General features: G+C 44.2%; 1 protein-coding gene across 1 annotated transcript; it reads right to left on the reverse strand.

Annotated features, from left to right (window-relative positions):
- Positions 1-390: 390 nt before the first annotated feature.
- On the reverse strand, positions 391-15,130 carry tbx5a (T-box transcription factor 5a). Its single transcript, XM_057019486.1, is given in 10 exon segments — positions 391-3,351; positions 3,540-3,772; positions 4,823-4,914; positions 7,245-7,397; positions 11,619-11,766; positions 12,348-12,417; positions 12,420-12,466; positions 13,405-13,499; positions 14,059-14,234; positions 14,704-15,130. Coding segments are annotated over 9 exon segments (1,578 nt in total). The 5' UTR covers positions 14,206-14,234; positions 14,704-15,130; the 3' UTR covers positions 391-2,758.
- Positions 15,131-15,683: the final 553 nt, after the last annotated feature.

Consider the following 15,683-nt stretch of genomic DNA (forward strand, 5'->3'; position numbering starts at 1 on the left):
TTGATGATCAAAGAAGGTTTGTTAATAAAATACAATCGCCGGCAAAGTTCTCCTTCGTGACAGAAAAGAGCTCATCTTTCATGTTTGTGCATCAGAATGACAATTTGAATCAGAAATATTGCACGATTTTCCACCATCCCTTGAGTTGTTGGTGATGCAACGACTAAACTGCAGACAGTGTTGCGAGCGGGGGCCGGAGCCGGGCTCTCGAGGATTACATGGGTGTGCAGGTCCAGACAACAGACAGTTAATCCCTCGGATTATCTTCTGGTAAAGGGATGCTGGAACAGGGCTGATTTGCATCTACTGGTGAACTGGTGTCGCCTTCTAGATAATTTGACTATTGTGCGTATCAGGAAATGCAAACAGACATAAAAGAACAGAACAAACTGACCCTCAGCTTTTTAATTTATTGCTGGTATACTATTATGTACACAGGTATTTACAAAATTGCGTCTCGACCTTGTTTAGCCACTTTTTGACTACTATAGCCATAACCTGTTTTCTATATAAGTATGAGTAGAAAACCCTATAAACAATCATTTAAAAAAAACAGGCCATTAAAAAAAGGAAATGGGACAATCTATTTCTGAAACATGCAGGAGCAAGCTGATTTACATAGTTGAAAAATAAATACTATTAACAAATAGCATTCTATCAACTAAAAGCAGTTAAAAATGAGCCTTTGTCCACATGTCACACATACTGTAACTCTGATATTAGAGAATGAGACTCGCATTTTGCTTCGTCATCCTTTGCTGGACTTTACAAATGTATATATTTGGTGTGGGGCTGCTGCTTGACATTGAATTACCACAGAAGTGCCATTTTGGGGGTAAATATAAACTAGCTTAGAGCTCACACTTTGACAGGGTAAAGCAAGAGGCTGAACAGAATGTTGTTTATGTAAGTCAGTTAATAAGGTGACAGAAACACTCGATTATTTCATCCATATAATGCCCATGAGGACACTACATAGACGGTGTTTTTCAAAGTGTTCCATTAAATTCGAGTGGATGAATTTGGCCAACTTGTGCAGGAGTCTCGCAGGTATCGTAATGATCCATCCTGTTACTGTGAGCAGGTTTCAGGAGCTGAGCCACTAATGCTGTTATTGCTGTTTTCCTGCTGTGACCAGGCAGAACCTTCGCTGCCTCTACGAAGCAGCCTGTGGCTGCAGGTCTCCCAAGGTTCCGTTTCTCTTTAAATAGTTGAAAATAGGTTCCGATAACACCGTGGAAAATATGTTTCACCTTCTGAGATCTTAGAAAATGGCGGCCTGTTACGACCCTTTAACAGCTTTTATGTTGGTCATTACGAGGGACGGTTAATTGGGTGTTAAGGGAACGATCTGCGACACCCTTGACTTCGTTTGCAGCGTGAAGAGTTCTTTTTCTCTGCTCCTGCAGGAATATGTGTTGTGCAAATGTGGTGAAACGAACAGTGAAATATCATTCTATTTATAGAAACCGGAGTAACCGCCTCCCCATAAAGCTCCTGGAATTGCTTTAAAAGAAATAAATTTCAGTCGAATGGAAAATTGAAATGTTAATCTACTCCTTTAACTTTTATTTTGTTTATCCTCAGAATTAAGGCATCTACATCAAATTTATGGGTATGTTGCAGAGGTTGTTGCGTAAACTCGATCAGGACGGAGCCTCGATGACAATCATAAACCAACTGCTAAGCTTTATAGAGTTGTGATCAAATAATTACCCTAACTAAAGTGGAACTTACAGCCTCTTAAGTACAGTAAATTACCCTGCGAGCCCTGACATATCACCTTATAAAGTTGTAAGGTGTTAGCAACCGTTACCTAATTACATTCAGTTGACACAGAGAGAGACATTTATATGAATTTGGTGTCGTATTTCCCACCACGCTCGAGGCCAAACACACACCTGCGTATTCACTGCTAATTCGTTTTACCGTGAGAATCAACATCTAATTAGCAGCTAGTAATCATGACCGATGCTTTAAATGGTAGCCGACGAGGTCTGGAAGGTGAATTTGTTGGATATAGTTTAATGCTAATATGACATGTGGCTATGAGCAGCTTGGCTAACAATGATCATGTTGTCATGGAGTCTGGCACGCCCTTCGAACCGAGAGGTATAAAATATAGCTGAACTTGTGCCATTTGGCTGCATCAACGCCTTTCATATTCTATTCTATAGCTCACCTGTGACTGGTTGGAACAGTGGTGCCAGTTGTAGTGCGTCAGTCCTACTTTGAAATGCTGTCATGCTGTTATATTTTGGCATGGAGTTCACCCCTACATGCCTGCAAATATAATCCAGCAGGGGAACAGAGAGACGCTCCTGACTGTGTTAAGAGCAAGCGAAAGCACCAGAGAGACACAGTAAAAACTCTTTTCTTTAACTCACAGAAAAGTAACTAGAAAGTAAGTTGCTGTAACTACAAAAATGTTTCACGTGCCCTTTGAAAAGCTAAGATTTTTTTTTTAAAAAGGACCCAGACTGGCTTTCAGGCTGAAATAACACTTTCTCTGCACCCTTGCACACTTTGTGAAAGTTCTAGTGGAGCTCCTCTGTAGTCACATTTTTGACGTTTGCGTATAAGTGCAGATGCTGTGGCGACAAATGAAGCTATCCGGTGCTTGTTTTCCTACCCGACGTCAGCCGACCAACGCTAATCTCATTAGGATGACAAGCAGCACATCCCCTATAAAGATAAATAGAAATGTACCTAAACCTCTTGTCCATTTTGCTGCTCAGTTCTCCAAACCAAAGCTATTTTAGCTGTTCTCGTTCCACTCCGGCATGATGCTGACGCTGTGTACAGTGTGGTACTGGTGTGGCGACAGTGTGCGTGGGATGCCGTGCGTATAGAGGTACTCGTTTCCCTGGAGGGCAGCTGTTGGCGACTGGATCCCAGTCCCGGGACTGCACTGGCGGCCCAGAGTCTGGTGAGTCATGGAGCTCTGGTACATGGCAGCGTGGTGACCGTCACCCAGCTGGGGAGAGGCGTGGCCCCCGACCCCGCCAAGTCTGGACACCAGCGACCCTGAGGTGAAGTGAGCGGAGAAGTGTTGATACGGCAGTCGCTCCATCGGCTGCATGGTGGTGACGGAGCAGCTCCCATAGGGCGAAACGCTGGCCCAGGTGTTGCAGCTGATGTCCTCCAAACTGGGAACGGGCTCGGCACCCTGCGAGGCGCTGGCGTACATGCACGCCTGCCGCTGACTGGATTCGCTGCGGTACGGCCCCCCCGCGAGGCCGAGGCTTTGGGCGTAGCTGACAGGACGATAGTAATGGTCCTCCTCGCTGGACGAGCTGTCCATATACGCCTTCTTGTAGCTGTGCTCGCCGGAGTGACAGTCGTCCTCCACTGCAAGTGACAACAGTCGATAACAGTGTTTTCAAGCGTTCTTTCGGGGATTAACACTTAAATAGTGGCATTTTCTTTACATTTTAACTAAACAAAACACTATTAGAGAAATTTGGACAATTCTATTCAAATTATAGCTTATTTAGCACCACAGCAGAATTAAAATACAGTCTGGGATGGTTTCCTACCTTTCCTCTTGATGCAGTGGTAGTCCTGGCTGTGACTGTGAGGCAGCGGGTACGAACCCGACTGAGGCAGCATATCCTGGGAAGTACTCGTCACCCCGTTCTCGCACTGGGAGTACTGGGAACTCAGGGAGCTTGAGGTGGCCATACCTTGCACGTCTCCACTGTAGGGGCTCTGGCTGGAGCCCACCCTCTGGCGCACCGTGCTGCGAGGCACCACTGGATACTCTTTGGTGCTGCGTAAACAAATACAGTTGTCAGTGCTTATACTGGTCCCGTTGGATTACGTAACGGTGGATCCCAGTTAGGACACACAGGGAGCAGCTTCTAGAAAAGAAACCCAGCATGTATTTCATTGTTTTTAATCCCGGGCATCCATCAAAAGATCGTTTTGCAGCGAGTTTGCAATAACCTCTTCTTTCAAAAATGGAGCCGAGAGCAGACACGCATAGTTTAGTGTGCTGGGGCCGCGGCCTGCAGGATTGATGGTGTGGTTTGGGCTCCCAGCGAGCTCCACACATTTGCATCTTCTGACAGGTGAGACGCGTTTCACTCAGATGAGGCCGTTTCGGCTCCGATCACAATGATTGAAAGAGGATTCGCCTCGACGGCAGAGAAGCGCAGAAAAAGGAGTTTGTTTCCGTGTTAAAACCACTTTTTTTTCTTTACATTTTTAGGTTTAAAGGGACTCGTTAGCTGCTCGGAATGGGCAGGGGGCGAGTGGGTGGGCTCTGAGTCTCCAAACCAGATTTTCTTCTTTGAAAATGTGTTTTCCACACAGTATGGACGCACGCTCCTTCCCTCATCTGGACTGAATAAGGCAGAGAGCAACGTGGTGGAGCTGGGCCTTGGCTGCAGGACTGAGCGATAGCGTGTGTACACACACACACACACACACACACACACACACACGGACTCACACTCACGCAGAGGAACATCCCTACATGACGAGCTGTGTGGAAGGGAGACGTTTCAGCCGCGTTTCAAAAGTTCTGCCAGATCAGCCATAAAAGTCTTCAGCATGAAAACTGGCCCAGGATCAAGAGCTACACTTACGTCACTGCAAATAAGACTCACTGAAAATAACACTCATAGCGGACTCGCGTTAGGAGAAGTGAGGGATTAGAGCGGGGGGCGGGGGGGGCTTGTTAAGTGACAGCAGGATCTCAGTCATCAATGCAGCATCCGTCCGCCGTCGTCGTGTCAGTGTTTCTGTCTCGGGGCTCAGGGGGGAAACAATAAAAAGGCCCAACAAGGGCTGTTTTTTTTTGTTATTTTTTTACTACCTTTGCATTCTGGACATCCGATGCAGCTCCATGTCATCACTTCCACGAAACCCTTTTGCGAAGGGATTGTTCTCAATCTTCAGCTGCGTTATCTACAATGCAAGAACACCTGATTAAATCACATTGTATAAATATCTTCTTTTTTTCTGCTCTCTGTCCCTAGTTCACTTCTATGTTTAAAAAAAAAAAAGTGCCCAAAATACATCCATTATTTTGCCATAACAAGAGCCATTTAATCTAAAAATCCCCTCTTAATTTGCCCTAGTCTTAACATCCTTACTCGATGACAGAATTACAACCAGGTTTTTGAAAAGCCCGGTTTGTTTTTTTGGATGCAGCCAACTGCTGACAATTTAGAGAGAGAGAGAAAGAATAAATCACATTAACAGAAGACTGGCGCGTTCTGGGACGTGAGGCAAAACAGAACAATAAAAACACGTCTCTCTGAAACCTATTTTTACTGCACAATTTATAATGTGCTGCTCGTTGGTCTTTGCTTCAACGGCGGGTTGGCGCACGGCTACATGCACACACAGAATGTGATTTATTAAATTGCATTGATTTTATGTCTAAAATGTCTCCACAGTATCAACTACAGATCAGCGCGGAGAACCACCGTGTAGCGGCCTCAGTTAATCCTGAAGATGTGAGCAGGATCCAGGGAGATCCCTCTCATGAGGAGGGGGTTCCTGGCAGGTAGTGAGTTGGCAGCTCTCTTGTGCTTCCAGCTTTTTCTGACCAGACTGGAGGCTTGTCTGCACGCTGGCTGACTTTTTCCCGCCGAACCTTGTAAAATCTCAAGTGTGACAATTCACTATGATTTTTTTATTCACCCACCCAGACTTTAAAAAAACAACAACCCACCAAAGCAACTTAAAAAATTACTTATTTTATCGTGATCTCAGTTTCCAGAGAAAGAAAGTACATTATTTTCTAAAATTCATGGGCGCAAACGGATTGTTATTAAAATTTGTTTTAATTGTGGACAAAAAAAAATCACAACTTCACTCACAGCTGTTGGCCGTCAAGACCTTGAAAAAAAATAGATCCATGCGCATTTTGTGCGTAAAGTATAAGTGTTTTCTTTTGGAGGAGAGCACACACAGTTTTAATTGCAGCGGCGAGCAGAACCAAGAGGTTTTGACCACGTTCATTAGCTGAGAGACCAACAGGTGAAGTGGACGCATGCCTGCAGCTCCATTATTGCTTTGGCAGATGTCAGGGGTGTTTGATTAGACAGTTGATGTAAAGCGCCTGGAGATCAGAAATGCTTGTTTTTCTGCAGGCCTGGAAAGCCCAAAAATAATTAGCCCCGGGGTTACGATCTCGGCCCCCAATAAGATGTTTTTTAAAAATAATGAGTGGTTTCTGCAGCGTGTCGGTCGTTTGCGCTTCCGGTTCCCAGAACAGCCGCACTTCGGATTGGCTGCTGGGACATTATGAGCCTTTCGCCCCTTTCTTCCATATTCCCCAAACTAAAAACATACAGACCCGAATGGTTAAACGACGCTAAACAGACGCTGTTTACACACAGAGCTGCAATAAGGTTCTTTTTTCCTCCCGTCGGAGAAATTCGTGCAAAGTAAATACGTTTTATTTTCGCTTCCTTTCCAAAAGCCTCAACACGCCATATGTTAGGACGCAATTAACTCTAATTCTAATCAGATTATTACGAGTTAAATTTGTTATTATGAAACTGTGTGTATTAAAACGCGAGATTTGTTTGTCCTTTCTCTATAACCAGATCAACTTATAGTTACAGTTTATTTTAAATCGACGCTCCAACGTTCCGATTTTTCTTTCTGTGACGCATCGATGGCGACACTAACCGGAAAATTCAAACGGATTATCCGGGATAAAACTAAATAAATAACACGTAAAAATACGCAAAACCGGCTCACAAAGCACCAGAACTTCTGACAAATGCCATGGATAGAGAACCTATAATAATAATAATAATAATAATAATAATAATAATAATAATAATAATAATAATAATTTGAGTCGGCTAAAAGGGCGTCTTAAAGGGTTTTATCAGCCGCTTGTCTCTCTACAAAGCGCTGCAGGCCTGTAAGTTGGAAGGAGTCTCTTGAGGTCAGACGTCGTCTGGTCGCTATCTGAAGTTTTCCCTCGTCTGTCAGTGACTCGATGTGATGCCAGAGATTTTCAGTTGACAGGGACAAGACTTTGCTGCATCCCCACACAAGATTCCTCCCGTGCGCTTTCTTTTTTACACGTGCATGAAAGCGCACGGAACGAAAGGTTAACGCATCCAGAACCCGCGGCTGTGTTTCTGTTACGGCAGCGAGATTTTTTTATTTTTTTTAAAATCCACACAAAAAAGTGTTGGATTTTTCTCTTTTTCTAAGAAAACACGCAAAGGAAATAGTGCAACATTTACAGTGACGCGTGCTTGGCTCACCTTGTGGTTCTGGTAGGACGTCACGGCGATGAAAGCCGTCTCCGGGAAGACGTGCGTGCAGAAGGCCGTGTTTTTGGAGCCGAAGCCGTTGTTCTCATCGGCCTTCACGATGTGGATCCTCGGCTGATATTTGTGCATGGAATTTAGGATGATCTACCAAATAAAAGTAAAAAGAGCGAGTGTGATGTCAGTCATTGACACTTTTACAAGAGATGTATTTAGTTATTGTTTTTTTTTAATAATGAAAAAAGGCTATCACGTGATCACGAAGCCTAATTCTCTGCAAAAAGTGCTTTGATTTTAGACATAAAGGGAATATGTCATGAATATTGACTTCTCTGTCACTAGGAAACGTTTTTTTTGGCTGCTTTGCTCCAGTTCTGTGGTTTTTGGCGTCTCCACGGTGACCTGGAGCAGATGCAGCCTGACACAGTGGTGTCCTCTCTGGCTGCCCTGCTAACCCGACTGACCCACTCTGGCGCTCAGTGATGAATGCTACCAGCGGCCGGCCTGGCGACGTTAAGACGTGGTCCGTGCAGCTGAACTTGAGCCTTGAACTCCTCTTTTGAGGGCCTCTCATCCGAGGCTCTTAAATCTAATTGTTTTGACAGACCAGGGAGTCACAGTCATCAGCCTGGAGAAAATCTAATGATTTCTATTTTCATCAGATCCACTTATATTAAAAAGGGCCCCTCTGCTGTTCCACTCTCCACCCCTCTCTGTCTGCACCCCCCACCCCCCAGACAGCTTCTCTCCTATCCGTTATCTTAAAGGTTGTTTTTGTACCTGCCTTTCACAGCCAGTGAGTGAAGAGACATGGAATTACCCCGACCCCCAGTACCTGTGGGAGCATCCCTGACAGAAAAATCCTTTTTCTGAGCCAAGTGACCCACACAGGCTTTTCATATTTGATACAATGGTCGTCCATTACCCGTGTCCAGATGATCTTGATTTCATTTCACGGTCTATTGAAATGGGCAGAAACTGGGAAATGGGAGCTACTGAACAATTGGAAAAAAATGAAGAAAGAATTAGCTTGTTGGATGTTAAATAAAGCGGAAGGAACTACACTTTTTGTGCATTTCACTGATATTTTTAAAAAAAGACATTTTGGAGCTGAGTTGGAGCTGGCTAATTCAGAAAAGGAAAAACTAATGTAATGTTTAAATTTTTTTTTTAAAAAGTCGAACATTTTGTTTTTATTATGCGAGAAAAGTCAGATTTGGTGTCGGGGTGAATTTCAACCTGAAGAATGAGCTGAAGTCTATTTCTCCAGGCAAAAAATGTAGACATATTCATTTTTCATATTCAGCTCTTCTTTTAAAAGATTAGACAATTACTTTAAAAATTTGGAGAGGAAAAAATTAAATGACATGGAAAATCCAACAAAAATAAGGACGAAACCTAAATATTGTTTTAGGTCTAAACCCAAACCAATCTTAAAAATTAATCACTAATGTAACCTTTTGTATAGGGAAACTAATACTGGTGTTACGAAATGTAAATAAATTCAATAAATATACCACAAAATTCCAACAGTGGTTTTACTCATTTCCATATTAGCAGAGGGTAAATTAACACTTAAAAGACTGACAGACTCAACCAAAACACCATTTCCCATGATCCCGCATTCTCCTGTCCAGACCTCCCAGTGACAGTGAACATTTGCATGAAACTAGCCAGCAAACGGGAATGGAACGGAACATTTTCCCATGCATCCGTCCGTTAATGGCTTCATTAACACGACCCGCCACGACCAGAACTCCCCGTGCTGAGAGCCTCGGCTACCGGGGCCCATTAAAGGTCACGTGTATCTGGGTGCACAGTTCACCCTGGAAAATAGCACAGTCTGTGGTTACCAAATCCAAGCTGTGTGTGTGTGTGTGTGTGTGTGTGTAGACCACCCACTGGGGCCATTGGGTCTCAGTCGCTGCCCTGTATCTCTGCCCCCCCCTCGGCCTCTGGATGATAGTATTTAATGATAGTGAGGGATCACTCTGGGTCTCACGCTGCTGCCCTCTGCTTTCAAGTCCCACCACATCAGAGAGTTTCCCTCGAGCCCCGGGATTAGCAGATTTTGTATACCATCATCTAGTGCTCATCGCGCACTGCCATTGGAATATAAACAGCGCGGCCCTCACACTCCACCCTGCTGACCAGAACATGTGTGGGAAGACGGAGAGACGAGAGCAGGAGCGATCGGCGGAGGCGGCGGTGGGGGTGTGGGGTTGTGGGGGATCAAAGCTGGAAAAAGTGCAGCTCAGCCAGACAAAAACAAATGATTTGAAAGGAATCAAATGTGGGAACAAAACCAATTTACTGTTTTAGGGGGGAAAAATAGTGGCCAAAGTTGTTAATAAGAAAAAGGTAGGTAAGTTATTTCTGTCGGAACACACCCGTCAAAAGGCTCTTTATCCTGTTTCAGCACTTTCAGACAGGTTTAAAACCTTCAGGCCCTCTTCAAATTATGCCCTCACATTCATCGCTGGGGGAAAAAAACGTATGGAAACGTTGACATCAAGGAAAAAATGACAACCTATATGTGTCTGTATGATGTCAGTCAGCCGTGTGTCACTGAAACGACTTCCTCTAGAGGCCCCCAAAGCCACGCAGCAGTTGCATCTCATTTTATAAAAATTCTACCTTAAACATGGTGAAACTTGTCCGGTGAAACAGACTGAGACGCGCTGTTATCTCCCATCAGATTCTAGGAGTTCTGTCCTGCTGTGAGTCCAACAACTGCAGCGAAAGCTGCTTAAGGCCTGTCTCAAATAAGTCCAATCGACATCAGCAACGTCGGGCTCATGTCTCGCTGCTTGTAATTATAAATCATTCATATGTTATTTTAACCAGCTGGACCAACAAGCTGATGGAATACGTTTCTGGCCAGCCACCAGCATTTCGTTTATGAATCCCTGGGCACTGTCTCCCAGCACGGAAGAGGGCGAGCCAAGAAGCACTGCAACCAATCAAAAAAACGTACTTAAACGCAAAATTTACAACGCCGCTCACATTCCAGCTGAGCTCCGGTTTCATTTTCACCAGCTGGGCTTTGGCAGGGCAACAATCGCTGTAGGTGTCATGTGGAAAGATAACATGCACGTGCAGGAATGTAGGTTTTTGTTTTGCTAAATGTGATTAAATGATGACCATTAAGTCTTTTTTTATAGATGCATCATTCCGCAGGATAAACCTATATGACGCCAGCCTGTGCTAAAACTCAAATGAAAAAAATCCAACTGCAACTTTACACATATTTTGGCGCGATCCAGGTTAAAATCTCTCCTCAAAGTTTGCAAACCACCTGCTCATTGCAGCTTGAGCTGTTGTTGTGTACTCTTTTTTTTGGCTATTTAATCCCTTGCAGTAAAGAACATTTCACGGCTTTGTGTCTAAAAAAAAACAGATTAGAATTATAACAAATGCAGACTCAGAGCAAAAATCGCCACATTACTTTGGAACCTTAATCTGTTACCGGTGAGGTCAGTGAGGGGTGGGGGTGCGGGTACAATTGCCTCTTTCCGTTTTGCTAAAAAGCACACACGTGTGCTTCTATAGTTATGAAAGCAGACTTCCTGCAGGTCTTTAATGCAGTTTAGGGGGGGGGGGGATGCTGCAATAAACCTGGCAACAAAAAGAAGCTTCCATGTTGCTGGAAACTCAACAAATTATTTCTCTTTTCCATCAACAATTGCTGTTAAAAAGAGATGGAATTTCTGCAGGGGGAATCGGGGAAGTGTAGTTTTCAGGCTGCACTGGGAATGGGAACTCAAGTGCATCAAAAAATTGACATTTGCTTTATTAAAATTGGATAAAATATGATATGAATATAGCATGTCTCATTTTCTGGGATTTTGAGAGCAGGATCCAATAAATAAATGTGACTAAACAAGAGCAAAGTCTCTGAACATTTGGTCACATGCAGACCAATAACAGCAGACATTACTGACACCATATCGCTGCACAGCAGGAACTGATTTAAGAAAACACAAATCAGACAAGAAATTGTATCCTGCTAAAAGTTTAAACATATGTTCTGTGTCAAAGAAAAATTCACAAAAATGCAACAATAAAGGACAGGGAAAATGCTAAAAAGCTACATTTTTGTCAAATTGACAAATTTAAAACGTTATTATTATTATTATTATTATTATTAGTAGTAGTAGTAGTAGTAGTAGTAGTAGTAGCAGTAGTAGTAGTAGTAGTAGTAGTGATAGTAGTAGTAGCAGTATTCAAATGCAGATCAGTGAATTATACTCCTATTATACTCTAAAATGCTACACAAAGCAACACAACAAAGTAGCATAAACCAAATCGAAGCTTCCACACCCTCGGAATTAAATAGAATAGATGTTATAGGCTATAGGCACCTACGTGTCCGAACGGGTCCAGGTGGTTGTTGGTCAGTTTCAGCTTCTGGAAAGAGACGAGCTGCCTCATCCAGTGCGCGCCGGTGGCCGGAGAGTCCGGGTGGACGTAGAGCCTGCCGGGCATGGCCGGCTCAGCCTTCCCGGTGACAGACCTGAACCACAGTGACACAGTCAGAGCAGACACCCGTTCGCCAGCCGTCAGCCAGGCGTGCGTAAATGCAAGTGGACGTGCGTAAATGCAAGTGGACGTGCGTAAAATGCCAGAACATTCGGTACATATGTTAAGAATAATTTGTTTTAATCCAACTCTTTGGAAAAAAAATCTCAAAACCGATTAAAACGCGAACTAGCGCGTTTATTTGAATAAAGATGAAAGAAGTTCAAATTGGATCTGGTAAACATTGTTTTTCAACATCATTAGATCAAGAGGATAATTAGTTCCAGGTCAAGCTTTGGACATGTGATTATCGGAAGTATTGGCATGTGATTATCCTCTCGGAGTCTCCGCGCATTGAGAGGCGCTGACCCAAACTAGACATTCTGAACAAAGCTGGAGTGATCAAACAAGTGGCCACGACTTCACCATGCCGTGAAAGGAAGCCTTGGAAGACGGAGGAATATTCCTCTTCCCCTATATTTCTCAGAATTGGCGTGAAATATCTACGTATCCACCATAACGTTGCCAAAAACAAGGCGCGTAAAAACTACGCTTTACATTATTTTGTTTACATACCATTTATTATCAGCGAACTTGTAGCGATGGTCGTCGGCAGGGACAACATCCATCAGAAGAATGTATTTGTTTTTGGATTTAATCCCGTGACCTTCACTTTGAAACTAGGGAACATCCGCCTGTAAAAGGACAAAACACAATTCGCGGTGTTTCTGTAAAAACTGCCTGGTGAAAGGGGGAGTTTACATCTACAAAAATCACTCACATTCAATCCGGAACATTTTAAATACATTAAACAAACGCCTGCACAGCACTGAATAAAGACGACCCAAAAATATACCCAAATATACCCAAAAAAATATATTACTGCCTTTGAATTATATCACTTCATTAAGATTTTAACTTGCCCCAAGAGGCAAACTTCCCCCACCGCAGTTTATTTTTTTTGCATCTGCGCAGTAATTATATTTCTTAAATTAAATATCTAAACTACATTAACCAGAGAAAGAGGCCCTCGTTGTTTCACACCATCGACGCGACTGAGGCCGTTGTTCATTTGCGCGAGTGTGAGACGACAACTGTCTTCTGCTCCCAGGGAACCGAAATGTGTTAGATATGAATCATACAGATGACAACCGCAAGTGAGCCACCGGCAAGAGGCTGCGGCGCTCATCACGCATAAATTCACACCGAACCGACGGGCGCAGCTTAACATGCGGCTGCGTCCTTCAAAATTAGCCTAAACACACACACACACACACACACACACACACACACACACACACACACACACACACACACACACACACACACGTTTATTTCACTTATAATTGTGGAGTAAGTCAGACTCGCTTGTGGCCATTTTATCAAACTGATTAGCCGACATATAACGTTTCCCAGCGGAGCCACCAAGGCAAAGTATGCGGGCTATACGCTCCAGATGCTCAGTGTTTTTTTTGCGGTTCATCTCTGTATATGTTTCAAAATCCCGGGCTGGAAAAAAAAAATCAGCTGAGGCTAAATTTTGAAGATTTGGATTGAAAATGTGTCCGTGAAACCGCGCGTAAACGTGAATGTTTACAACCTTCCCTCGTTTTATCTTTATAGTTCCTCTTACCTTCCGGCTTTGGTGATGATCATCTCTGTCCCGACCTCGTAAAACTTTGTCCAGAGTTCCCTCTCGTGCAGGTAGACTTTTATTCCCTCCATTCCCTTAAAAATAAAACATCTTAGTTGCGCTGAAATTACGCACGCACACCTTTAGGCGCAGGAAAGGACGCACAACACCTCTAAACAAGACCAATCCGCGGTGAAAAGACGGTATTTTTAGAGAGAGAGGAATTAAATTAGTCCTCCAACTAGTGTTATAGATAACACTTTATTTGTTAAATATGTTGAAAATCTTTGGCCCCATTTTTAACATTAAATTTAATCACATTGTCAACTACACACTTTTATAAATGCCTAATAATTTATCACTTGTACTGCTGCTCGGTAACTTTTAACCTGTTGATTATAAGAAATAAAATACACCTGTAACAACTAAAGCCCGTCAAGCTTTTTATATTTAAGTTAAAAATATGAAATTATGATATTTATACAGTCCAGTTGCAGAGGGGACTCTCGTGCACCCTTAATTACTTATTTTGGACAAAAATGCAGATGTGTTTAAATACTTTTAGTGTGAACGTGACCCCATAAATCGTAGTAAGCAGCCTGGCTTCGCAGCCTTGAGGGTGACACTGAGGCCTCCGGACTGACCGATACTGACCTGCTGGATGTAAGTTGTCTGTGATGACGGGGATTTGCTTGAAGTCCCGTTCTGTTTCTCTGATTTATTATTATCATTCGGTAAATCCCTGGAATCCGAGCCACTGGGAGAGTTCTGAAGGCCAAACGTCTCCTCTTGGTCCGCCATAACGGAGCTCCGACAACTACAGTCCCCAACTGGAAAAGTCCAAACAGAGAGATCAGTGTGTGTTACTGGACCTACAATAGAAGCGAGTGGGTCCCAAAATAAAAAACCAGAAAAACACGAAGAGGTCGGCATCAACGAGCTCACAAAGAAATGACGTACCATTCAAGAATAAACTCAATAAATTACGTAGGAGTTGAAACTGGGAGAGAAATCAAATAAAAGTTGATCGCAATAATAGTGCAGCAGTTGAGTGTGAGTGTGTGTCACTAAAACGCTCCCGAGTGTCCTGCAGGGCTTTGACAGAGCTGTATGAGGCGGCCAGAGTGGTGTTCCACACCGAAGCAGACGCTCGTTTTGCAGAAATCTGATTTAACGCAGCTGTCAACCTACAAAAAACCACCTGTTTTCTTACAATTCGACATTTTGAGCTGTTGTCCACCCAATGATGAACCGCTACGGTAGTAAGGAAGCCCGAGTAGCCCAATCAGAGCAGCTTACCTAAAAACCAAACCACGTCGTTATCCCGAGCTGGACGCGGCGGTGGCACAACAGGGAAACACCACCCCGCTTTAAAAAGCTCCAATCCGGCCCCGAGTCAGATAATCCAAGCGCTTTTCTCCAAGACGCTGCGCCGAATCTCCATGAATCCTCTTGTTTTCATCCACTCTCGGTCCAGAGTTCCTCCGCGGAGACCCTAGCGGAGCTCGGTGACAGCTGCAAGGCGCGCAAGCGGCGCCTTGTTCATTTTAAAGTCGAGGAAGGTTCTGTGAGCCCAACCTGCCGAATTCGCCCAGCTATAGCCCCGGTCCCAGAGGAGCAGGTCCGTCACCTCCTTCTCGCCTTCTTTCTCTCTCAAACTCGGTCCGATCTCCCTCTTCCCCTTTTCTCTGCCTCTCTCTCTCCGTCTTACGCGCGGTCCCCACCAGTCCAGCTCTCCACTGCGCATCAATGACCAACCGTGCGAAGCGGAAGCTGCATCAGCGACGTAGAGGAGGGGGCGGAGGGGGGGGGGCGGAGGGGGGGGGGGTGCAGAGTGTGGGGAGGCGGTGGTGGGAGAGCCCTCTTTGCAGAAGTAGAAATAGATCGTGCTCCATTTAATAATCCATGTAAAACGCAGCCCACACTGGCTTCTTTCTTTTAATTAACTTATGAAAAGTCCCAGAAGCAACGTGAGCGTCCCGGTCTCGCGCAGCTTTGACGGGCTCATTCAGGCTGCTCAGTCGGATTCCTGCATCTCACGATGCCGCTTTACGCAAAAGGAGCCAGTCACAAATACGACGGGGGCAAGAAACAAACCAACAAACTGGTTTTCACTGGAAAATGTTTACGATCCAGTTAAACACGGAGCCGTGATTTCCACATAACAGGCTGCGGGACGGCGAGCCAGGAAAAACAAAAGGGTCAGAACCGGCGCGTCGAGGCCCGAGTGGACAGACATTTAAATCTCATGCAGCCAACATGAAACTTCCTATTGATAC

Source organism: Takifugu flavidus, chromosome 20 (assembly GCF_003711565.1).
Source record: "Takifugu flavidus isolate HTHZ2018 chromosome 20, ASM371156v2, whole genome shotgun sequence".
In the NCBI taxonomy this organism is placed as follows: domain Eukaryota; kingdom Metazoa; phylum Chordata; class Actinopteri; order Tetraodontiformes; family Tetraodontidae; genus Takifugu; species Takifugu flavidus.